At 35.6% G+C, this 25,946-nt stretch overlaps 1 protein-coding gene across 1 annotated transcript in view; it reads right to left on the bottom strand.

Moving 5' to 3' along the window:
• LOC145296933 (uncharacterized) overlaps nucleotides 1-25,946 on the bottom strand; it is a 160,385-nt gene that overhangs the window by 26,900 nt on the left and 107,539 nt on the right. The window contains exon 3 of the mRNA XM_080143137.1: nucleotides 7,329-7,488. Within this exon, the coding sequence (XP_079999263.1) occupies nucleotides 7,329-7,488 (160 nt within the window). The remainder of the gene's footprint in view (nucleotides 1-7,328; nucleotides 7,489-25,946) is intronic.

Raw genomic sequence — 25,946 nt, 5'->3', positions numbered from 1 at the left:
ATGGTGCCCAAGCTTCTGGCATTTAAAGCACCTTTTCAGCACAACTTTTTCAACATTGAACCCAATTTTGATTTCTTTTGGGATAGTGGGTCTATCGAACTGCATAATGTAAGTGTTTGTATGTATAGTCTGATTCTCATTTTTTATTGTAATTCTTTTAACGTTTATTACTCCTTGGTTTTTAAGTTCTTTTGTTATTTCTTCAGTAGTGCACATTGATAGGTCTTTCGATTTTACTACACCTTTGGATGTATTCAGATTCTTGTGTGAATAAGTTTTGATATTTATGTTGTGGAAAGTTTTCAATCCTAGGAGAAAAGTGGCATGTTTTTCTCTTTCCACTTCCACCAGTAGGATTTTATTTTTTAAAGTTTTTAAATTTTTTGGAGTAATATATGCTGATATAATTTTATGTATAATAAATGGTGATAAGTCAGTTATTTTGGTTTCTTCGGTGGATTCCAATACAATAAATTTTGAGGTTGTTTGATATAGTTCATTATCTGAACTATCTGAGTCGACGTGTTGGCGCTTGGAGTTTTTATAGTTGGCCATGTGTATGTATGTATATATATATATATATATATATATATATATTTTTAAAATCATTGTTTATGCTCCCCACCCACCTTGGAGTCCAATATTGGAGCATATTAAGGGGGAAACCCATTCGCCTTGTCATACCAGGGCTCCATAAACAGTATACATACATATATATATATATATATATATATATATTCAAATTGTAGAAAATGTATTTTTGAAAATGGAATATATTGTTTTAGAAAATATAATATGGCTTTTGTCTGGAAAGTTAAAAACTGGAAATAATGGTTCTCAACAAATGACAAGGAATGAAGAATTGTTTTTATAGTTGGCCATGTGTATATATATATTTTAAATTCATTGTTTATGCTCCCCACCCAACTCGGAATCCAATATTGGGGCATATCAAAGGGGAAACCCATTCGCCTTGTCATGCCAGGGCTACATAAACAGTATACATGTTCTAAATGGGAGCCATGAGCACCCATAATTCTTTAGTTACACAATCCAAGTCATTTGTGGTAATTTCCGGCACTATACAGTCATGTCATGACTTTAATCATTTGGCACATTTGACCCTAGCCACCGCCTTCTAACACGTGGAAAAGAGGGGAAAATACGTATATAGTTTATAGTGGTACAGGGTAGAACTGTATTTGTTATGGTTTAGAGGAAATTGATAGAAAAGTAGAAGATGTGTTAGGGCTTGACGTAACAAGCCGATTGATTGGATCGGACCCTTCCGACCGTCCGCCTAGCCTTGTACGAGGCAACTGATATCTTTGATTTCCCTAGATATCAGTTGCTCAACCACCAGGATCCTTCCCCCCCCCCCCCCGAGTCATTATGGGTCGCCACTCACGGCCAAAAGGTGGCCCCTTTGAGAGGCTTTTACTCTCTGCAGGGGAACAGTCTGTGTATTCTAATGCCCCACCGACAGGGTTGGGAAGTAGGGAAGGAAAAAAGGGGGGGGGCTGTTGTTTTTGTTTTTGCAGAACATAATTAAGTTTTACAAAAGAGAATAGAAAACAAAAACAGAAGTTTAATGTAGGTGCATTTCGTCTCAGGAAACCAATAGACAGCCTGATCTGCACCAGACATTTATAGATCAACAACAATTTGTTGATTATTTTTTTTGTTACATCCGGGCTGGTTCATCTACCACTATTCTATTTTGAACAAATTAGGCACAAAGCCATCAAATATGTAGAGAAAAAGGAGACCACTTTGATCCTGGCCAACAAAAAAGTCATTTAGACTAGCTTTAAAATTCTTAGATCTTCATTTAATGAAAAGATTGGGTGAATCAGAAGCACAGACGACTCAAAATCTGTCAGATAAAAATTATTCTTATAAAAGGATAAATATTGTGATGAACATGCATGGAAGCACTCAAGAATTGTCTGCCAATCTCTTAAGTTGGGCCTACCTATGGTGAAAAACAAGTTCATCCAAGGATTATAAAAAAAAAAAACAATAGTCATTCAGTGAATAACTGACAAAGTTGCTCTGAAAATACGTTATTGTTTTTAGGATTGTGTCGTGTCAAATCGTCGGAGGTGTTCAGGTTTGAATCAACAGAGTTTTTTAGGATTGTGTCGTATTATTGGAGGTGTTCAGGATCATGTTGTGTCATGTTGAATTATTGGAGGTGTTTGGGTTTGAATCGATAGTGTTCGGGATCGTGTTGTGTCATGTTGAATTATCGGAGGTGTTTGCGTTTGAATCGATGGTGTTGTTCAGGATAGTATTGTGTCGAATCAGTAGAGGTGTTAAGGTATAACGAGACCGATACTGCACCAACCACACCGGATGTCCTTAACCTTGTTGGACTCCACCCGATATGACAGGTGCCCTTCGATTGTGCATTGTCCCGTCACAAGTTGGCCTGTTGATCATCTTCACCCACTGTGTTTTCATGGTGGGGCGCTTTGCCTCGATCGAATCGTCTCCTACCCTGTGTAGGTAGTCTCTGGGTACATCAATCACTCCGCTGGTCCTTGCGGCCTGCTGCAAAATGAAGAGTCCTCACCACAAACAAACAGAACTCCGGTTTGTAGCAATAACAAACTATTTATTAATTGAATTAGTGTGAAACGATGTAAGACCAGACCAGTAAAGTCACAGATTTCCCATTAACACAGGCTAGTTAATATCATAACATCAGGTGCTGAGGGCTCTCAAATCAGGAGCGCTTGACCAGCCCAGCCGTTCAGTTTGCTGGCTACGACTCTTCTCTTTTTAGAATTCCTTTTTCTAAAAATCCAACCCCTTTTCCCCAGCTCTCCTTCAGAGAGTGATTACAAACACCCTTTCTTTCTTCCTCTTACCCTTCATTTTTTCCACTCAACACCTCTCTCTCTCTCTCTCTCTCTCTCTCTCTCTCTCTCTCTCTCTCTCTCTGTTCCCTAATTTCTACTACTCATCTTCGAACTTATCTCTACCAAATTTTAACCCTCTTTTGCACTGAGGTTTTTACTTATCAAATTAGGAGTGATTAGTCATTCCAGGTCGAACAATGTTTGGCGGCGACCCTTACCCTTGACTCCCATTCTAAGTTGTCAGCCTTAATCAGCTAAGGATCTCTAGATCTCTTCATACTTTTCAACAGAGGTTTTAAAAACAACCTTTCATGTTAACAGATATATAACGACAATGAGATAAAAATAATTATGTTTTTTCTCTTTCTGACAAAATCCCATAAACATTTCTGCTTTGTCCCAATCAGACATCAACACCCCCTCTTCTGCCCTCTCTTCCTCTATCCCATCCGGTCAAACACCCCCTCTCACCGCAATATGCACCTCGCTGCATGCATTCATGACACTAATAGTGTCAAAAAGGTTCAAATTGACGGAGTCGTTCATGATCATGTTGGATCATGTGGACAAAATTATTTGGGACCGTGCTGCCGCGTGTGATAACTTTTTTTGTTCTCTTTTCTCTTGTGAAACAACAAATATTTCTTTAATATATATTTTTATAACGCTTAAAAAAAAAAATTTAAAACAGTGAAACAATAACATTTTTAGTATTTTATACAAAACATTAAATGTGAGGTAATTTTTTTTTATCTGTTTGCTGCAGAATTAGTGTCACCTATTTTTCTGATTCACCAAAGATGGAAAGATTTGGAAACTTTTTACATACAATCATAAATTGAAAAGATTAAAACATTAACAATTAGTTAAACGTTTATAGCAATCTGATTTAATAATTTAATGAACAAACAATATTTAAAAAAATAAAAATAAAAAATAAACAATATTCGGTTTAAAAAGAAAAAAAAAAACCCCCCAAAAAAACAACAAACAAAAGGCTTAATTAAAAAAAAAATATCCTTAAAAAAACCCTCCCCCTCCTGGGCAGCGTCGTATAGGTGCAGGTAGATTTGCCTAGTATGTCATTAGGCTTGGCCTTAAAAAGAACAGTACAAAACTTGTTGCAAGAATTTCAAAAATGTACTGTTTTGAAAATGTGACTCCCAAGTCCTTTTAAGTGTTAAGTTTTTAGATATGAACTAAAAATAAATACATGAAATAAAGTCTTCATTCAAGATGGAAATCAACTGACATGAAAGGCTTCAGTGTTTTATTATTGACACGAAGTTGCAACGATATTCATTTTTTTTTTTTTTTTGCTTGTTTGTTTTTTCAATTAAGACAGAGCTGTGAAATACAACCATATTTTTAGGGTAAACCATGTGGATTTTCAGGCCCTATGAATAGTGTATTTTGAATCATGACTGTTCTGGAGTCGGTAGTTCAAATGACCAATATTGAAACTTGAAATTTAAAAACATCAAACTCAAACCCAAGAAATTTTCTTCTACCAGTAATAATGATTTATATCTTTTATAAAAAAGTAAAGATAATAAGAGAGTGGTGGGAGGCAAGGAGTGTGACAGAGAGAGAGAGGTGGGAGGCAAAGAGAGACGTGAGAGGCAAAGAGGGAGAGAGAGGCAAAGAGAGACGTGAGAGGCAAAGAGGGAGAGAGAGGCAAAGAGGGAGAGAGAGGCAAAGAGGGAGAGAGAGGCAAAGAGGGAGAGAGAGGCAAAGAGAGAGAGAGAGGCAAAGAGGGAGAGAGAGGCAAAGAGGGAGAGAGAGGCAAAGAGGCAGAGAGAGAGAGGTGGGAGGCAAAGAGGGAGAGAGAGAGAGAGGTGGGAGGCAAAGAGGGAGAGAGAGAGAGAGAGGTGGGAGGCAAAGAGGGAGAGAGAGAGAGAGGTGGGAGGCAAAGAGGGAGAGAGAGAGGTGGAAGGGAGAGAGAGAGGTGGGAGGGAGAGAGAGAGAGAGAGAGGTGGGAGGGAGAGAGAGAGAGAGAGAGAGGTGGGAGGCAAAGAGGGGGAGAGGTGGGAGGCAAAGAGAGGGAGAGGTGGGAGGCAAAGAGAGGGAGAGGTGGGAGGCAAAGAGAGGGAGAGGTGGGAGGCAAAGAGGGAGAGAGAGAGAGAGAGGTGGGAGGCAAAGAGGGAGAGAGAGGTGGGAGGGAGAGAGGGAGGTGGGAGGCAAAGAGGGAGGTGGGAGGCAAAGAGGGAGGTGGGAGGCAAAGAGGGAGGTGGGAGGAAAAGAGGGAGGTGGGAGGAAAAGAGGGAGGTGGGAGGAAAAGAGGGAGGTGGGAGGAAAAGAGGGAGGTGGGAGGAAAAGAGGGAGGTGGGAGGCAACAATGGAGAGAGCGTGGTGGAAGACAATGAAGCCTTGCGGCAAGAACGGTTAAAGGAGAAAAGGAAGCAGGCAAGAAAAGTGAGAGAATGAAGGAGACAGATAAGTGGTGAGTGGTGGTAGAGTGAGAGAGAATAGAAGAGGAGGAGGTAAATAGAGGAGGAAAGGGAATTAAATAAGAGAAGAGTGAGAGAAAGAGCAAAATAAATAAATAAAATAAAAACTAATAAATTTCCATGTTAGCCATCCACCTCCACCCTCACCTTCTTGACAAAAGAAATTTTATCTTCATAGAAAATCAGGTTTTATGTAAATGCGTGGGATGTACACTGTCAAGTTAAAGAAAAGAATTGAGCCACATTTAAGCAAAAATGGATTCATGTGAACAAAATGCATTATGAGACAAAGTCGGTTGTTGCCACAAAAAAAAAAAATTCTTTTACTTAATGCTTGGCTACAATCAAACAGTGACTTTGTTTCTGTTTGGTCGAGATATGATTCTGTTACATTCTGTCCTAGGAGGGCGGGTCTCCTAGGTTATACGTTCTTTTTGAGAAGGGGTTATTTTATTGCTGACCGCCTGAGGCACCTGTAATGGAGAATTCCAACAAGGCTGTTCAGCCATTTTTATAGACCAGAGTGTGCTGGCTTTTTAAACAACACCGGAGCACCAAAGCCAACAGACTCTAAGCCATTTCTGAAATGGCCTTTTTCCTGTTGATTGCAGTACGTTGCTGGTCCTGTGTAGTTCTAGGAGGTCCAGCGACCAAGGCTTTACCTTCTCTCTTTGAGAAGGTGTTTGTTTATTGCTAATTGCCCGAGGCGCCCCTATCGTGGAAATGCCAATGGAGCTGTCCAGGCATTTTTTGCAGACCAAAGTACTCTTCCTCTAGAACACTGGCCATTCAATCCCACTCCCAACCCTTGTGTCACATCTTTCTGGTGTAGGTTGGTTGTTGGATTGTTTTGTTTGAATGGCATATCAACCCGTTTCGGGTTATTTAATGCCAAATCTTGTTATTTTGAAAACAGTTTTTATTCTTCAAGTTCTTTATATCTCCAAATATTTATTTGTAAAGTTTGGTTTGGTTGTTTTACGGTATATCAAACCTTTTAGGTTATTTAATGCAGAATTTAGTTATTTTGGAAATAGAATTCATGTTGCATCCAGTTATTTTGTAGAAGGTTTTCATTTTTCAAGCTCTTTGTATCTTCAATCGCTAGTTTGTAGCGTTTGGTTTGGTTGTTTTGTAGTGGATTTTATTCCCTGCCCTGCAGAACATGAATGAATTTTGCAATGGGAGAGGGAAAAGAGTTGCAGTATTAATGTTTGGTACATTTTAAGTTGGGAAACCAGTCAGGAAGTGGGGGAGAAAGAAAGAGAAAGGGGAAATGGGAAGAGGGGAAAGGGGAGGTTGTTTTCGATTTTGCAGAACATAATAAAGTTTTGCAAAAAAAGTCGAAAAACGAAAAGCATCAATGTTAGGTGCATTTCGTCTCGGGAAGCCAATATCTTCAGACAGCCTGATCTGGTAACACCATTTTGGTGTGGGAGAGAGATAAATAACTTTTCAAACTACACCTAGCCTTGCATCTAACCTCCTGGTAATGGTTGGTTGGTTGTTTTTGTTTTACGGCATATCAACCCATTTCGGGTTATTTAGTGCCGAATCCAAAGATTTTGAAGAAAAATTTTTTTAATAGAATATATTTGTTGTTTTCACATCGGTTTCTATTTAACCCATAGTTGGGACCCTAACAGGTACTACCACTCTGGGTCAGAGTGGACCTGGGAGCAATGGTAATTAAAGGGTGGCTCCACACTCCCCAAAGCCCACAAGCTGGGGCCTCACCACTGGATATAGTTTAAGGTCATATCCAGGACCCCCATTGAGGGACTTTTACCCTCTGCAGGGGGGCGGTCGGCGTATTCTAATGCCCCACTGACAGAGCCTTCTGGTAATGAGATAAATAAATATGATAGGATTATGGGATTCAGCAAATCCGTTTGTGTATTTGACTACAGTAGCATACAAAAAAAAAAAAAAAAAATGGCCACTGATTTGGTAAAGTCACATAATAAATGAAAATAAAAATAAAAAATAAATTATAAAAGAGTATACTTACCAAGACCTTCACCTAAACCAAGGAGTACTCTGGATATAATAAGGGCATTGATGGAATCAGCAAGAAATGGCACCATCATGGTGGACAAGGACCATAAGATGACCGCCATGGTCAATACAGACTTGCCTCCATATTTCCGGGCCGCACTGCCACCAATTACCTACAAGAGAAATCCAAAAAACTACATTAAAAAAAAAAAAAAAAAAAAAAAAAAAAAAAAATTTTCTTGTGAACAGTGACGGATTTTTTTTTTTTTTAATACGCAAAAATTGTAAGTGAATTTGGCCTTTGGAACAAGATCAAAGTGTAGTATTTGTTCTTCAGATGCTGCACTTCAATTTCTTGTTCTCTTTCGGTGGAGGAGAAATCCTTCACGACTGAGACAATTTTTATTTTTTGTTCTTTTTCTCCACGTCAAAAAACGACCCTGGTGTTTAACTCTGTCCCGTGGGGAGGCATTGTAAATAGGAACAATTGTAAGTGAATTTTGGAAATTTAATACGCATCGCTGGTCAAAATGCAGTGAAACTGTTGTCATGCAAACTAAATTATGATAAAGATTTTTTTTTTTTTTTTAAATCCTTTCTACAATCATCTTTGGCACAAATAAACTTGAACCTATACCTAACTTGTCCACCAAGTTTCAATTAGGAATGTCCAACATCATCATTCAGTGATCATCATCAGTTGAAAATGTAGTACAAATCTTAAAACCCTATATCATATATATTACAATCTACAGACTATTCCTGAACTGAAGACAGACTATTACAGCACAGATCAGGAGTATATCAGTTATCAGTACGTCGTATCCAGGTGTGTTTTTCATTGAATGGTGATAAAACAAAGATTGTTGGATAATGATGACTGTAACTTGGTGGACAGGTCAGTCATTTTTTGGGGGGGTCACTCTGTATTGAATCGAATAGACCCCTCAAAACTAAAGCGAACCATATTTGGTACAAATAAATTTCAATCTATGTCTGACTTGTCCACTAAGTTTCAACTATGAATGTCCAACAGTCTTTGTTTTATGAAGATTATCAACACAAACTGATAGCAACACATATTTACTGTCACTAATATGTTACGGAGTGTGTCAAATGAACAGGCAAAACATTTTTTTTTACTGTTTTTCAATCCAAACAAGGCATGTTGGTGCTTGGAACGTATTATTTGAAATCATGTCCCACGGGAGACTGAGCAAAATTGAGCAACGAGATGTCTGTTCACATTACATTTAAACTTTAAAAACATTTTTTTTTACAAGGTGGTCACCACTTATCAAGGCCCGGAGGCAACTCAGGGAAAAGGGTTATTGTAAGTACAGTACGTTAGTGTGGAGATTTAATAAAGTATCTACTTAAGGGGGCGGTTCATCAGGAATTTGTTTACGTTGGACTTGAAGACATCCAAGTTGTAGTCAGGAGGGAAGCAAGCAGACGGAACAGAGTTTCACAGGCGTGCAGTTCTAAGAAAGAAGCTTTGTTCATGGAATCTACGTTTTGATTTAGGCATAGACAAAGAGTGGGGAAAGTTTTTGACAGTGGACTCAGCTAGACGGGTGGTAAAGCCAGGGAAGCAGAAAACAGGGAGGGAATTCCAAAATCCAACAGTTCAAAAGAAGAAACTATTAGAGTAGAAAGCTTTTCGGCATATATAGGGACCTCAACAGTGAAGGGCTGGGATTGTGCTACCTGTTGGGTTAGTCGAGTATATGTACGTTGAGGGGCACAAGTGCTGTGAGTTCATCAGAGAACATTCCATTAAATTACTTTTAAAACAGGCACAGAGAGGCGACATTGTGGTGATGGGACAGAGATTAAAGCTTACTCGACAGTGCGAGACCTATTTATTAGATTGGAGATTCTTTTTTTGGACCTTCTCTAATCTTATCCTTTTTTTTTTGGGGGAGGGGTTAAATTTTACACTGAAGCTGTTAATGAAAATGAAATATAAAATTTTCTTTTTTTTTTTTTTTTCATGTGTTTATCTGTAAAATTTTTTTAATTAAATATTTTAAATTTGAGATTCTGGTTCACTTTATAATGTAAATTGATCAGTAAGATAGAACACGTAACCATTTTTTTGTGTTTTTAATAAATTTTCAGTATTTTAGAAGCATAATAAAAAAAATGGTTACTCTTTTTGTTCTTCTGTTACATGTTTAAGTGCGAGTTAGTGCATATATTAATTGCTATATATTTGAGCAGTTAGGGAAGAGGAAGTGTTGTATACAAGAGGTCAAGGAAAAGGTCAGTAGAACTATGTGTCGGTTCATGAGCAGAGGAATAGATAATGTCAGTAAGCGGATATGACATCAGATATGGGGATACTAAATTTTGGAAGACGTGAACACGCATGGCACTCGTATAAAAAAAAAAAAAAGAAAAAAGAAAAAATTGAATAGACTAACGAACTTTTAAGCAAAAAAGCACTTAAACTGATTTAATTATTTTGTTTTACAGCATATCAACCATTTTTCGGTTATTTAATGCCGAAGCCTTTAATATTGAAAAAAAAAAAAGTTTTCATGATCCAATTTTTTTTTTTATTTAGATTTTTCAAATATTTATTCATTTTTTTTTTTTTACGTGTGTGTGTGGGGGGGGGGTCACTACTTATCAAGGCCTAGGAGCCACTCGGGGATAAGGGTTATTGCGTGTACAGTAATCAATGAGATAGTATTGTAGTAATCATTACTATTGGGGGTCTTGATACAGTGTCTTACTTAAGGGGGCGGTTTGTCAGGAGTTTGTTTATGTTGGACTTGAAGACGTCCAAGTTGTAGTCAGGTGGGAAACAGGCAAGCGGCAGAGAGTTCCATTGGTGTGCAGTTCTAAGAAAGAAGCTTTGCTCATGGAATCTACGTTTGGATTTAGGCACAGATAAAGAGTGGGGAAAATTATTGATAGTAGTTTCAGCCAGACGGGTGTTTTTCGTGAAAGATTGGTGAAGGGGGATGAGGGATTGGAGCTCAGACGAGCACCTGCCATGGAAATAACGATAAAACAAAGACAGACTCGCAACGTCTCTTCTGTGGGAGAGAGGTTGCAGGGAAGAGAAAAGGGCATCCCTCACTAAACCACGAAGTTTGGAGTTTGGTTAGGTTCTTTTGTAGAAGAAAATTGATTTTCTTTTTAACTTTGCAGAACATGATTGAATTTTGCAAAGGGAAAGGAAAAAAAAGTAATCAATATTTGGTGCATTTTTGGTCAGAAAACAAGTCTTCAGACATTGTAATCTGGTAGCAGAAATGGAACCTCCCTCACTCATTCCACTGGAATTAGTAACCGTTCTGTAAACGTCGTTTACCATCTGTAAAGTGAAAAAACTCCCTCACTTCTCCGAGCGACCTGCTTTATATTACATTCACCCACGTGAATTTCACGTGACCTTGCGAGATCATATGAGACCGTTTCTGTTAAATATTGCAGACGCTATCTTGATTTCTCTTTTTCCTGTCCAACGCGCATGACAGGCAGACACGTGGCGCTTCACTGGTAGGTCGTTTATATGCCCGTTTCTATTTTCCCCACATATTACCACTCAAAGCCAAAGTGGCCTGGAAACAACTTTTTACACAAATATTATGCAAGTATAAATCATGTAGAATATCTGCATGAATATAATTACACGTAATAGTTAACTGAAGATGATCATCCTATAAGAAAACCGAAAAAACTAATAGGGAATTAATTAAAATGAATGTGTTTTTTTTTTGTTTTTTTTTACATGGGGGTCACCACTTATCAAAGGCCTAGGAGCCACTCGGGGATAAGGGTTATTGTGTGTACAGTAATCAAAGGGATAGTATCGTAGTAATAGTATTGGGGATTTGATAAGGTGTCATTACTTAAGGGTGCAGTTCATCAGGAATTTTTTTGTGTTGGACTTGAAGACATCCAAGTTGAATTCGGTGGGGGGGGGGGCAGGCAAGCAGGAGACAGTTCCACAGCCGTGCTGTTCTAAGAAAGAAGCTTTGCTCATGGAATCTATATTTTGATTTAGGCACGGATAAAGAGTGGGGAAAATTATTGACAGTGGTTTTAGCTAGTCGGGTGTTTTTCGTGAAAGATTGGCGAGGGGGGACCAGAGAATGGAGTTCAGACGAGCACTTGCCATGGAAATAATGATAGAACAGAGACAGGCTCGCAACGTCTCTTCTGTGGGAAAGAGGTTGCAGGGAAGAGAAAAGGGCATCCCCCACTAAGCCACAAAGTCTATTTTGTACTCTGTCAAGGCAGGATAGGCTGTTTTAGCAGCTCCTGCCCAGATGTGGCAGCAGTACTCCATCCTTGGACGTATTTGGCTTTCATATAGATAGAGAATGGCATCATTAGTGAGATATCTTCTGGAACAGTAGAAGGATCCCACCATTTTCCCAGCGTCCTTGTCCAGACTTGATGTATGTGTTCCATTTCAGATCAGGAGTAAAGGTCAAACCCAGAAGCTTATCAAAACATGACGCCTATTTCAATCGCTGCCAGATGGGGATCAGAGCGTTTATGATGTAATGATAGGAGTTTCATCTTAGATGCATTAAAGGTAACTAGCCACCTCTTCCCCCACTGAACCACACGCTCAAGATCTGAGGAGAGAGAACGTTGTCATTTGCGGCCTTTGATGTGTTGCCATAGATAGTCGTGTCATCAGCATAGATGTCAACGAATGATTTTAGTATGTGTTTTGGGTGATCATTGATGTAGATCAGGAAGAGAGTTGGGCCCAGGATGGACCCCTGAGGGACTCCAGCATTAATACTGTGGGCCTCTGATTTCTGCCCATCAACCACTACTCTTATGAGCCTATCAGAGAGAAATGATTTAATGATAGAGAGAATATTTCCAGTTATACCGTAGCTGGAAATCTTGTAAAGAACCCTTATGCCATACCTTATCGAAGGCCTTGGATATGTTAAGAGCAATTGCCCAAGAAATGAAGCCTTTGTCGAGAAATTCGCTAATTCTATGTGATATAACTTGTTAGCACGTCTGCTGTAGATCTAGCAGAACGGAAACCATATTGCTGTCACTAAGAAGGTTATTTCTGTTGAGGTGGTTGACTACTTCTCTATTTAATATGGATTCCAGCAACTTACTCATGACACTCAGGAGACTTATTGGTCTGTATTGAGAGGGAGACGACTTATCACTTGAATTCTTAAATACAGGGCATACTGATGAGGTTTTCCAGGGTGTTGGAAAGCACTTCTCCTTAAGGCAACACTTAAACAGTTTGGTAAGTATAGGGGCAAGTTCTGGTTGTAGCTTTTTTAACACTATAATTGGAATACCATCAGGGCCAGTTGCTTTACTGGAATCAAGGTTCTTGATTAGCTTGGCGACCTCACACACATATTTGTATGTTACCTAGCGTGTTGAAGGAGGAAATACTGGGAGTTGATGGCCTTCGTCGCATAGGACAGAATTTGCTGCAAAGTTCTTGGCAAATAGTTTTGCCTTGTCGGATGCTGACGAGATGACTTGTGTACCATTGATAATGGTTGGGATAGAACGCACACTTCTGTTCAGGATCCTATTTGCTATTTGCCAGAACTGGTGGGAACCAAGCCGCTGCTCAGCTACTTTGGATTTAACAGATTGAGCATATAGTTCTCTTGCATTTTTTATTACTCTTTTACAGTGGTTGCTGGCGGTCCTGAAAGCAGGTTTAGTCTCAGTACATCTATTACATTGGTAGCTATGGAAAAAGTGATTTCTGTGTGCAATGGCAGCAGCACATTCAGGGGAGAACCATGGCTGGCTGTTAGGATTTTATTGGAATTTTTTTGATGGTATGAATTGGTTTATGCCTACAATTAACCATTCGGTCAGGTCTGATACTATAGAGGATACATCCTTATTAAACATGGAATGGAGAGGTAGATCAGATATGAATATACGGAAGCTATATATATATATATATATATATATATATATATATAATCATGCAAAATGTATGCTAAAATGCTTTGGTTCTTGATTTTTTTTTTTTTTTTCTCTAGGAGTCACTTTTTGTGAAGGCCCAAAGGCCACTTAAGAGTTAATGAGTGTAAGGCGATCAGTAAAGCAGCAGCATAGTGATTGTTCGTGGTAAAAATGGGGTAGAATTTGATTAAGTGAACGGCTCAACAAGTATTTGTTCACATTGGACTTGAATACGACTTGTCAGTTGGTTATTGATATTATTTGGATTCACCAGACTACTGTTCTCATCTTGAGTGTGATTTTCACAACGTTTTGGTCAATGTAACCTCCAACCTTCTTCAGGTGTATCTTGTTGAACTCGGAAATGTTTCTGTCAATCTCGAGAATTTGGACAAAATTTTGAGTGGGACCCTTTATTTGCTTCACGGGGGTAGCGTGCTCTTGTTCCATCAGCCATAACCGGATAGAGGTCTTAAGTAAATGTAAATTCCTCCGCAGATGATTATACGAGTTGCCTTCAATAAGTTTCCAGACTTTCTTTATACAGACTCCTTAAAATTCAGTATACTATTGCTATACATCTTATGAGATGACTGACCAATTTTTATGATTTCACGTTCAAGTGAACAGCTACAGCAGGAATTGAAACACACCTTACTAAAGCCTGATTGTCACAACTGGCAAATTTCTGGATGTGAGGGCACTTTATAAGAACGATATGCAATAAAATTCTGTTTAAACTTGGAAAAAATGCCACATAAACGTATGGAATGCTTCAGACTGCTTTTTGCTCATCTTGCATGAATTGAGCATCAGTTTTTGAGTGGCATAAGAGATTCAAGGAAGGTAGGAAGTATGTGAGGATGAGAGCTGTGAGAGGAGTAAAGTTATAATACCAGCGTTAATCGGTCAATTAAAGAATTCCATAAATAAGAACCGTTGTTTTTCTATAGAGACGATAAGTGCACAGTTTGCTGTCAATGTGGGAACGATACACACAATTATTCGCGAGGAACTGAAGATGTGCATGAAGTTTGTTCCACGGGTGCTCCATCCTTCTCACAGACTATTTGACCAAGATGGGCATTAAGACAGTTCCTCAACCTCCCTACATTTAAGACCTTGTCCCCTGTGACTTTTTGTTATTCCCTAAGCTAAGTTAAGGAAAACCTTAGTGGCTCTCGTTATGAGACAATTGAAATGAAAGACTGACGGTTACCATTGACACGCTCACACAAGAGAACTTCCAAAAGTTACTGGAATGGTACAACAAGTGCATTGCAGCCAGAGGAGATTACTTTGAAGGGGACTAGAGTTTCATGTGTGTATGTATTATCAATAAAAGTGCCCATACGAAAAAAAGTCTGGAAACTTCTTGAAGGCCCATTTTCCCTGTATATGTCACTTTTTCAAGCTATAATGGAATATCCTGTACCTCTATAAGGCCACCATTCGCCCATGTATGAAGTATTGCTGTCATATTTGGGCTGGTGCATCGGCTACTAGTCTCTATCTCCTTGACAAGGTTCAAAAAAGAGTCGCTAATCTGATAGGCCCTGAACTGGCATCTAAGCTTCAGCCTCTGTCCCATCGATGAAACGTTGAATCCCTCTGCCTGTTCTACAAGTATTATAATGGTGAATGCTCTGAAGAACTGCAAGCACTTGTGCCCCCATGACGTGAACACCCTCGACAGACCCGACAGGCTGCAAAATCCCACCCCCACACAGTAGAAATCCCTAGATGTAAGAGATCTTTCTACTCCAGTAGTTTCTTCCCCAGAACCGCTAGACTTTGGAATTCCATTCCAGGTCCCTGCTTCCCCAACCGTACTGACGTGCAGAAGTTCAAGTGCAACGTGAACCGACATCTTGCTGCCCAAATCCCTACATAGTACCCCATTAGTTGTTGCCTCTGTTAGTAGCCCCCTACACCAAAGTGGCAATGCGCCTTGTATGGGGTGAAAATGTAATAAAAAAAAAAAAAAAATATGCAGTTCAGGCTTGCAACTTGTACTTGGCGAAGGACATTCACCTCAAATGTGGCCACACATATGGTGAAAGCCCCTTTTCAGGCTTGCTTAACAGGAGCAACTTCTGCAGATGAACCTACTTACAATAAAAACTGCACGAAAATATTGTCTATAGTTTTAAAAAATATTTTTCTCATTTTAGTCACATAAATTCTTTCAACATTGAAGCCCTGTTCATGTTTATTCTCAAAGCAGAAAGATTGGAACTCTTCTGAACTCTCGGCGTTGTACTTAAGAGAGGCTTTTTCTCTTTCACAACTCTCACTTTTTCTCCAGACATCTATCATGTTTTCTCTTTTTTTTCCTTTTCTTGACTGCCAACAGCCTCGTGTGAGCGAACTAATGTCACTGCCACAGAACAAAATAAACATCTTTTTATGCGGCTTCCTCAAATCACGATAGCGCCTAAATTTGCATTTATCTTATTTTCGTATTTTTCATATCTGGCCGGTTTCAGGTTCAAGCGCTAATGTTTCTCTGCAGAGGGACGCCAACCATGGACACTTATTGCTGTGGCTCTTCACACCGTTATTGCACTGGAGCAATTTAAGACTAACACAAAACCCTTTAATTTTTTATTAACCTGACCACATACTGCACACAAATTGAGCATTTCAGCTCAACAGGTGGAAGGCTGGCTGTTTTGTCTGCATTGCTGTTCTTTGAACCTCCTTCCCCCACAGACATAATTTACTGCTGATTTTGAGTCATGCATTATTCTGGTTTGCTGTAATTTGCAATTTGCACCCTTAGTAATAAAACAGGAGTAGTATACTTTTCTATTCAGATCTTATTTATACTGACCTTCCAAATACAACTGGTTTTTTTCATAAATTACATTAAAAGAAATATTTAACATAAACTGATGCAATATTTACTTTGTGTGGTCGTTCTTGTTTAATTTGACAAAATAAATTGTCTTCTCACCCAAATTTATCCTCACTCCATTTTAAAATGTTTGGATTTTTTTTTTATATCGTTAAAAAAAATTTTAAACAATAAAATTATAATTTTTAGTTTAACAACACAAAAAAAAAAAATTTTTTTTTAAATTTGAAATCACAACAAATTAAATTTTTATTTTTTTTATTTTTAGCAAACTTGCTTTTCCGGTCGCCATCTTAAATTTAGACTACCACCTGTCAAACTCATCTCGTTTTAATTAGCATCTTTTATAATCATTTCTTTGTTAAAAGTGGATTACCCGAGAAAAGACTTGAACAATTGTTTGAGATTGTATATACTTAATACAATTTTTTTTTTTGCTCTATTTTTTAATGTGACATCGTGGCATGCTTCGAAAGCATGTTCACTTGTCTTGCAGACTAAAAGCTAAGAAAACTATTAGATTAGCTCATTTGCCACATCTTACTCGAGACTTCCTGTGACGTTACTTCCTTCAAACACAGCAACTTGAACCCCTCATCTTAATTTCAACTAGAAATTTATAATACTTGTTTGATTTAACTTGGAGCAGAAATTTCCTCTTTCCGCATAGCGTAACACAACCATTTATTGACAGAACATCAGTTTTATAACTTCATACGAAAAAAAAGGTAAAATGTTACACATAACTCCATGCTGATAACGAAAAAGTAAAAATGAGATTGTAACTTTTTCATGATTATGCATGAACATCAAGGAAATACCTTTTTTTTTTTTACATGGGGGATCACTTCTTATCAAGGCCCCGAAACCACTCGGGGATAAGGGTTATTGTGTGTACAATAGTCAATGGGATAATATCGTAGTAATAGTTGATATTGGAGATTTGATAAAGTGTCTTACTTAAGGTGGTCGATTAATCAGAAATTTGTTTATGTTAGACTTGAAGACATCCAACTTGTAGTCAGGTAGGAAACAGGCAGACGGAAGAGAATTCCACAGGCGTGCACTTCTCAGAAAAAAGCTTTGTTCATGGAATCTATGTTTTGATTTAGGCACAGATAAAGAGTGGGGGAAATTACTGACAGTGGTTTTAGCTAGACGGGTGTTTATCGTGAAAGATTAAAAAGGGGAAAAAGTCCAATTTTAATACCGGCATCTTTCGTGTCTTCATTTCCTGCCTGGCTAATGTGCTCCATCCTCAACACAGACATACTGCGGGTCTTCTCTCCCGACTGGGGCCTTTTTCACTATGCAAGTTTATCTAATCCTGCTAAAATGTAAAGCACAAAGTTCATCAAACTTGCTTTCCTTATAAGAAAGTCAATTAGTTTGACCTCGCCAAGTCAAGAAGATGATTTATTGATGGTTTATTGAGTTGCACCTCCAGTCATCTCACAATTACATCATCGTTGGCTAATCATATCAGTACGAGGCGCCTTAAATAATTTCCAGACTTTTTTTATACAGACTCCTGAATATTCAGTATGTTATTGCTTTTTTTATACAGACTCCTGAATATTCAGTATGTTATTGCTATACATCTTATGAAATGACTGACCAATTTTTATGATTTCACGTTCAAATGAACAGGCACAGCAAGAATTGGAATACACCTTACTAAAGCCCGATTGTCATAACGGGTGAATTTTAAAAATGCAATCTGGATGTGAAGACAATTTAGAAAAATGATATGCAATAAAATTCTGTTTTAAATTTGAAAACGTATGGAATGCTTCAGACTGCTTTTGGACCATCTTGCATGAATCAAGCATTTTGAATAGCATAAGAGATTCAAGGAAGGCAGGGAGTCTGTGAGGGATGATGAGAGGAGTGGGAGGAGGAAGGAAATAAGAACACCAGAGTTGATTGGCCAAATACAGAATTTCATGGATAAGGACCATCGTTTGTCTATAGAGACGATAAGTGCACAGTTTGATGTAAGTGTGGGAACTGTACACACAATTATTTGCGAGGAACTGAAGATGCGGAGGATTTGCGTGAAGTTTGTTCTAACGGTGTTCCTTCACAGATTATTTGATCAAGATGGGCATTAAGACAGTATATCATTTTGTATGCAGAAACAGTGATTTTGTTAATGATCCTGGGTATGACCTTTATAAAAGATCAAGTTGTTAGGCCCCATTTGTGAACTGTGGCGTTGCCTCTCAGTTGAGTTGCTTCCATATAAGAAAATTGTATTTTCTTTTTAAATAAATAGAAAAGAGGGTTTTTAATATGAATATCAACGCACACACAAAAGAAAAACGAATTTATGGGAGTATAGATTTATGTATGCGTACATATATTTGCTTAAAAATTTTTGCCCACCAAACTCCTGCATCAGTTTTTGGTCTACAGACATGAAACTTGATATATAGGGTATTCGAATCCATGCAAAACTTTCTATTTGGGGTCTAGCTGGGGAAAATCAGTGCAAATATGTGAAAATTAAAAAACTGGAATTTTAATTGAATTAAAAAATTGAAGGTCGAACGACAGCATTACGAATATGCATGTGTTACGTAATAGCTATTGATTCATGTTTTAATTTTTAGCCTCGCAGCAAACGTGTCTTTATAGCTCAGGCATTAACATCAAAGGAAAAAGTAAATTGTAAGTTAAACGTTTTGGTTTCGATTCTTGGTAGTGGCGCACGAGTCTAAAAACGAGTTTTAAAAACATTAAGTCATTACTATATATTAGGTCCAATATAATCTCTACAATTATATAGATGCAACTTTGTGTGTGTGAGTTCATTCCTTATAGACTCCAAAACGGCTGAACAGATTTTCTTTAAAATTTACAGAACTTTAGTGTATAAGTCTGCGAATGATCTTAGTTAAGTTTTATCTATGATTACTCCTGATAATTACCGATAATCGAACATCTTATTCTAATTTATCTATCATCAATAAAGACATTTTTTCCACGTTGTCGCTTAGCAACAATGATAGAACAACGGGCCGTGAAAATTCTACTGTAGGTAAGTTGATAGTGTGTGTGTGTGTTTTGCATGACGTGGTCTGTAGGTTCAAACCCAGCACATAAATCTCTTACGTTTTTTTGTTTTTTTTGTTAACTGGAAAGAAAGTTATTGTATTTATTTGCTTCCCCACCAAAGTAAATTAGGCACAAGGCCGTTTTTAATGTGGGGCAAAAACCAACTCCCCTAGGCAAAAAGGTGGCCACTCTGGTTACCAAAAATAATAATTGTCCCAGTATAGAGGGTTTCCCCTCCATTGACTGGTACAAATTATCTTAAGTGTAGCATCTGCAGAACAGATACTACACTTTGATCTTGGTTCGAAGGCCAAGAACAACAGAAAAAAAAAGGAAGCCTCTTTTCTATGATTGGAAAATTTGTGTGTGTGTATATTTTTAAAATATCAATTATTTTTGCAATATAAAACTGGAATATTACAGTACTTTAATTAAACTTTATAATTGACAAGCAACTGATTCTGAAGAAATTGCAAAACAGTCTACACACATATTTAGTGAAAATGTGATTAGGAGGTTTCTTATATGTCGGTTTAACAAAACATAGCCCCCAACAACCAAGCACAAGTAGTATGTCCGGCAACATAAGATAAGGAATTTTTCGACACAGTTGACTAATTGTAGAACTATACAGCGACAACCACAAATTCTTACAACGAATAGTCGATATTGATCCTGTGGTTTCTTTTGCATACAGTTCAAGAAATCATGGCCTCTAAAACCTTGCCAAAGTAGTTGGTTTTGAGCTGAAAGAATAGTTGCCAAGGGAACAAATCAGAGAAATTGGATTATTGCTGGCATGTTGCATCCACTGTGTGGGGGCTACGTTGATCAGTAAGGTGTCAATATAACTGAAATTCACTAAAATAAGTTTAGGATTACAAAAAGAAAAAAACAAAAATTGGAATTACCAAAAATACAGATGAAAATAAGCATAAAAAAAAGGCATCAAAGCAATCCCCGAGCAAGGTCAGGTAATACTACTAGTATATAATAATAAACATGAAATCTGCATAAATCAAAATATCATATTTAAGTGTATTTCATGACCGGACAATGCCAGGTGGCCTGCTATTTTAAGATAAAACTGAACGCACATGTTCAGCTTATTTCAATAATCAGGAATGCAAATTTAATAAGAGCACAGAAGGCTTAATCTCAATATATTTGATAATATAAAATAGAAAAGAATTTCCTTCACTTTTAATAAACATGTTTATTCAGACAACCATTATTGGCTACATATATGCACACATGTTTCAGCTGTACATTTGTAACCAGTAACGTTTGTATACATAAACATTATCATTATGCTCTGCTTGTTAATGAGCACTTTGTGATGAACACTGAAGTTTCAGTGGATTTACATTTAAGAAACACTGATACAACTATTTATATATATATATATATATATATATATATATATATATGACTTCTGTTGCCAGGGTTCGAATCTCTCGACTGGCGTTAATCATGACACCCTGCACTGATGATTCCCGAAAGATGAAACACTAGTGTTTGTAGGTATTCAATAATTATTATAGTAAATAATAATGTCAGCTCCTTTAAGTTGTAATAAAGTCGGTCAACTTAGCTAATACACGCAGATCGTCATATAATGATTAGATAACTGACTGATGCTAAAAGCATTTAATAAGAATAAATGTGAAATTTCAACTGTATCTCTCGTGGTTTATGGTAGCCTAGTGGTTCGGTTCCTTGCTAATGAAGCCAGACATGACTTCTGTTGCCGGGGTTCGGATCTCTCGACTGGCGTTAATTTAGCCTAGACGTCGTTTCTTTATACACCTCCATTCCTGCACATCCAGCCATCAATCTCATGGCAGACATTATAGCATCTAAAAACCCACAAGGCTTCGGAATTACTCCAGGAGATCTCTTACAACTCCTCCGTATTATAGTAGACAACACTTACTTTAATTTCCTACAAAACACGTTCAAACAAGTATCTGGACTACCCATGGGCTCCAGTCTATCCGGTATTCTTGCCATTGCTTATATGGACAAACTCAAAAGACACACCCTTAGTACCTGCTACTCTTATCTCCTTTTTACTAGATATATCGATGACATTTTAATTATCACATACTCCCGCGAAGAAGCTATTAACATTTTCCACAAATTCAATAACGCCGACCCAAACTTAAAATTTACTATAGAACACCCAGACTCTTCTGAATCTCTTTCTCTACTTGATTTTAAAATACAAATAAAAAAAAATGGTGCCATATGCACTGAATTCTACAGAAAACCCGCCAGCAAACGCCTCTTCGTACATTTCAAATCTGCACTACCTCTCAAGGATAAACTAAACTACGCACATGCCGAAATCTCACGCATACAAGACAAATGCACTAACATCTCCGACAAACATACACACACTAACAATTTCCTACAGACCCTCTCACTAAACGGCTACCCTAATACGATCCTATCCTCACTTAAAAAAAAAAACGCAACACCCGACCCTTCTCTAACAATTGTTTTCTAAAACTACCCTTCCTCAGTGACAAAATCTCATCTTCAATCCGAAAAGCCATCCGCAGCGAGGGACTCAACATTCAACTCATCCACACTGGATCTACTTTAAGACAACAGCTCAACTGAAAACATCCATCGCATACACCTTCCCCTTGTTCACTCTCTAATTGCCCAATATCACACACAGGTTTATGCTTTAAGAACCACGTTGTTTACGACCTACAATGCGCTAAATGCAGTGCATCTTACATTGGAAGCACTACCAGATTGCTTCACCACCGCATTAAAGAGCACTTAAACACTACTGCTTCGTCGTTCTATAAACATATTCGCACTTGCATTAATTCAGAACCAGATTTTCACATCAACATTCTTGCTTCTTCAAGAAACGTAGGTCAACTTTGTATCCTCGAATCTTTAATTATTTCAAAAAATACTCCCACACTAAACAATAGACTGGAATTGAGCTCCGCTTTTATAAGTTTAAAACATAAGAAAAACAATAATTAAAATAATAATAATAAAAAAAAAACAAACAAAAAAAACCCTTGCTCGAATAGTCATCTCCCTTGATTCACAAACGCAACAAGTATTTCAAACACCAACTGATTTATTTTAACGTTCTCCTAACGTCATTTTTTGTTCTATATTTCGCGGTATCACGTGGCAAACTCTGCGGCTGCTTTTCCAATTTTGAACACTCTTCCGCTGTCTTCTCTTGAAAAAGGACTAATAGGTCTGAAATATATTGAGATTTATAACACCATTGAATATAACAGAAAAAAAAAAGACTGTTGTTTAGAGTTAAAATTTGTGTGAAAAAAAAAACAAACAACAACAAAAAAAAAGAAATTTATTTCTTTTGTTTTCATTTAATTTTACTCTATATAAAAAAAAAATATCGCATTGTTCTTGGCTTTTAATTTTACCTTATAATTTTCTTCAACAATGCTTCAAGCAAACTACAATCTACTTATATATATATATATATATATATATATACTAGCAGGATGCCCAGCGTTGCCTGGTGGTAAAATATGCATAAATATTTTAATTAATGCAAAATCCTTATTTATTATAAACAGAAATAACATAAGTTATGTCACGTGAACGATTTGTGAATGCGCCTTCATGAAACTCATAAAAATTTGATGAGACCAACATACCAATTATTCAATTTTTACCCCCTTTTTTTACCCCTTTTTTTTTTTTACCCCTTTTTTTTTTTACCCCTTTTTTTTTACCCCTTTTTTTTTTTTGAATGAAAACCGATTAAAAAGTTTTCCACATGTTTGAATACCCTTTATACATAATTTCAAATCTGTAGATAAAAAATTTGTTGAGTATATAGGTTGAGAAGTGTCCTCACACACACAAACATTTCTTTTATTATTTACAGAGAGGAAGTTTTGTCTTCTGCCCATCCATTAATTTTATTTCAATAATTTCAAGTAATTTATTAAGAAATAAAATTGAAAAGCGATAGCCATTGGTTAAAAACCAGATAGTATGAAAAATAAGTTATATGAAAAATAAGTCATATGAAAAATAAGTCATATGTAAAATAAGTCATATGTAAAATAAGTCATATGTAAAATAAGTCATATGTAAAATAAGTCATATGTAAAATAAGTCATATGAAAAATAAGTCATATGAAAAATAAGTCATATGAAAAATAAGTCATATGAAAAATAAGTCATATGAAAAATAAGTCATATGAAAAATAAGTCATATGAAAAATAAGTCATATGAAAAATAAGTCATATGAAAAATAAGTCATATGAAAAATAAGTCATATGAAAAATAAGTCATATGAAAAATAAGTCATATGAAAAATAAGTCATATGAAAAATAAGTCATATGAAAAATAAGTCATATGAAAAATAAGTCATATGAAAAATAAGTCATATGTAAAATAAGTCATATGAAAAATAAGTCATATGAAAAATAAGTCATATGAAAAATAAGTCATATGAAAAATAAGTCATATGAAAAATAAGTCATATGTAAAATAAGTCATATGTAAAATAAGTCATATGTAAAATAAGTCATATGTAAAATAAGTCATATGTAAAATAAGTCATATGTAAAATAAGTCATATGAAAAATAAGTCATATGAAAAATAAGTCATATGAAAAATAAGTCATATGAAAAATAAGTCATATGAAAAATAAGTCATATGAAAAATAAGTCATATGAAAAATAAGTCATATGAAAAATAAGTCATATGTAAAATAAGTCATATGAAAAATAAGTCATATGTAAAATAAGTCATATGAAAAATAAGTCATATGAAAAATAAGTCATATGAAAAATAAGTCATATGAAAAATAAGTCATATGTAAAATAAGTCATATGAAAAATAAGTCATATGAAAAATAAGTCATATGAAAAATAAGTCATATGAAAAATAAGTCATATGAAAAATAAGTCATATGAAAAATAAGTCATATGAAAAATAAGTCATATGAAAAATAAGTCATATGAAAAATAAGTCATATGTAAAATAAGTCATATGAAAAATAAGTCATATGTAAAATAAGTCATATGAAAAATAAGTCATATGAAAAATAAGTCATATGAAAAATAAGTCATATGAAAAATAAGTCATATGAAAAATAAGTCATATGAAAAATAAGTCATATGTAAAATAAGTCATATGAAAAATAAGTCATATGAAAAATAAGTCATATGAAAAATAAGTCATATGAAAAATAAGTCATATGAAAAATAAGTCATATGAAAAATAAGTCATATGAAAAATAAGTCATATGAAAAATAAGTCATATGAAAAATAAGTCATATGAAAAATAAGTCATATGAAAAATAAGTCATATGAAAAATAAGTCATATGAAAAATAAGTCATATGAAAAATAAGTCATATGAAAAATAAGTCATATGAAAAATAAGTCATATGAAAAATAAGTCATATGAAAAATAAGTCATATGAAAAATAAGTCATATGAAAAATAAGTCATATGAAAAATAAGTCATATGAAAAATAAGTCATATGAAAAATAAGTCATATGAAAAATAAGTCATATGAAAAATAAGTCATATGAAAAATAAGTCATATGAAAAATAAGTCATATGAAAAATAAGTCATATGAAAAATAAGTCATATGAAAAATAAGTCATATGAAAAATAAGTCATATGAAAAATAAGTCATATGAAAAATAAGTCATATGAAAAATAAGTCATATGAAAAATAAGTCATATGAAAAATAAGTCATATGAAAAATAAGTCATATGAAAAATAAGTCATATGTAAAATAAGTCATATGAAAAATAAGTCATATGTAAAATAAGTCATATGTAAAATAAGTCATATGAAAAATAAGTCATATGAAAAATAAGTCATATGAAAAATAAGTCATATGAAAAATAAGTCATATGAAAAATAAGTCATATGAAAAATAAGTCATATGAAAAATAAGTCATATGAAAAATAAGTCATATGAAAAATAAGTCATATGAAAAATAAGTCATATGAAAAATAAGTCATATGAAAAATAAGTCATATGAAAAATAAGTCATATGTAAAATAAGTCATATGAAAAATAAGTCATATGTAAAATAAGTCATATGAAAAATAAGTCATATGAAAAATAAGTCATATGTAAAATAAGTCATATGTAAAATAAGTCATATGAAAAATAAGTCATATGAAAAATAAGTCATATGAAAAATAAGTCATATGAAAAATAAGTCATATGAAAAATAAGTCATATGAAAAATAAGTCATATGAAAAATAAGTCATATGAAAAATAAGTCATATGAAAAATAAGTCATATGAAAAATAAGTCATATGAAAAATAAGTCATATGAAAAATAAGTCATATGAAAAATAAGTCATATGAAAAATAAGTCATATGAAAAATAAGTATCCGTTTTTTTAATTTTATCCATAAAACAAAAATACTTGAGGAAAAAAGTTAACCAAAAAAAAACACCAACATTTTTTTTCTTTGAGGAACATCAACTGAAATCGACAAATTGAAATATGAGAGAGAGGTTGAAAGAAAGAAAAAAAGAGACGGAAGGAAAAAAAAGAACGAAAAGGAAAGAAAGACAGGCAGAAAGCGAGAGATAAAAAGAGATAGATATAGATAGATAGATAGATAGATAGATAGATAGATAGATAGATAGAGAGAGAGAGAGAGAGAGAGAGAGAGAATACATTTTGATTACCCAAAGATTTTTGTCTAAGAGTCACCGCTTATGAAGGCTAACAGGCACTCAAGGTTAAATGCTAATAAAA

This window comes from Euprymna scolopes, chromosome 17, assembly GCF_053919585.1.
Source record: "Euprymna scolopes isolate OS-2025 chromosome 17, ASM5391958v1, whole genome shotgun sequence".
Classification (NCBI taxonomy): Eukaryota; Metazoa; Mollusca; class Cephalopoda; order Sepiida; family Sepiolidae; genus Euprymna; species Euprymna scolopes.
Note: the sequence above shows the minus strand (reverse complement) of the source record. Positions and strands in the feature narration are given on the sequence as shown.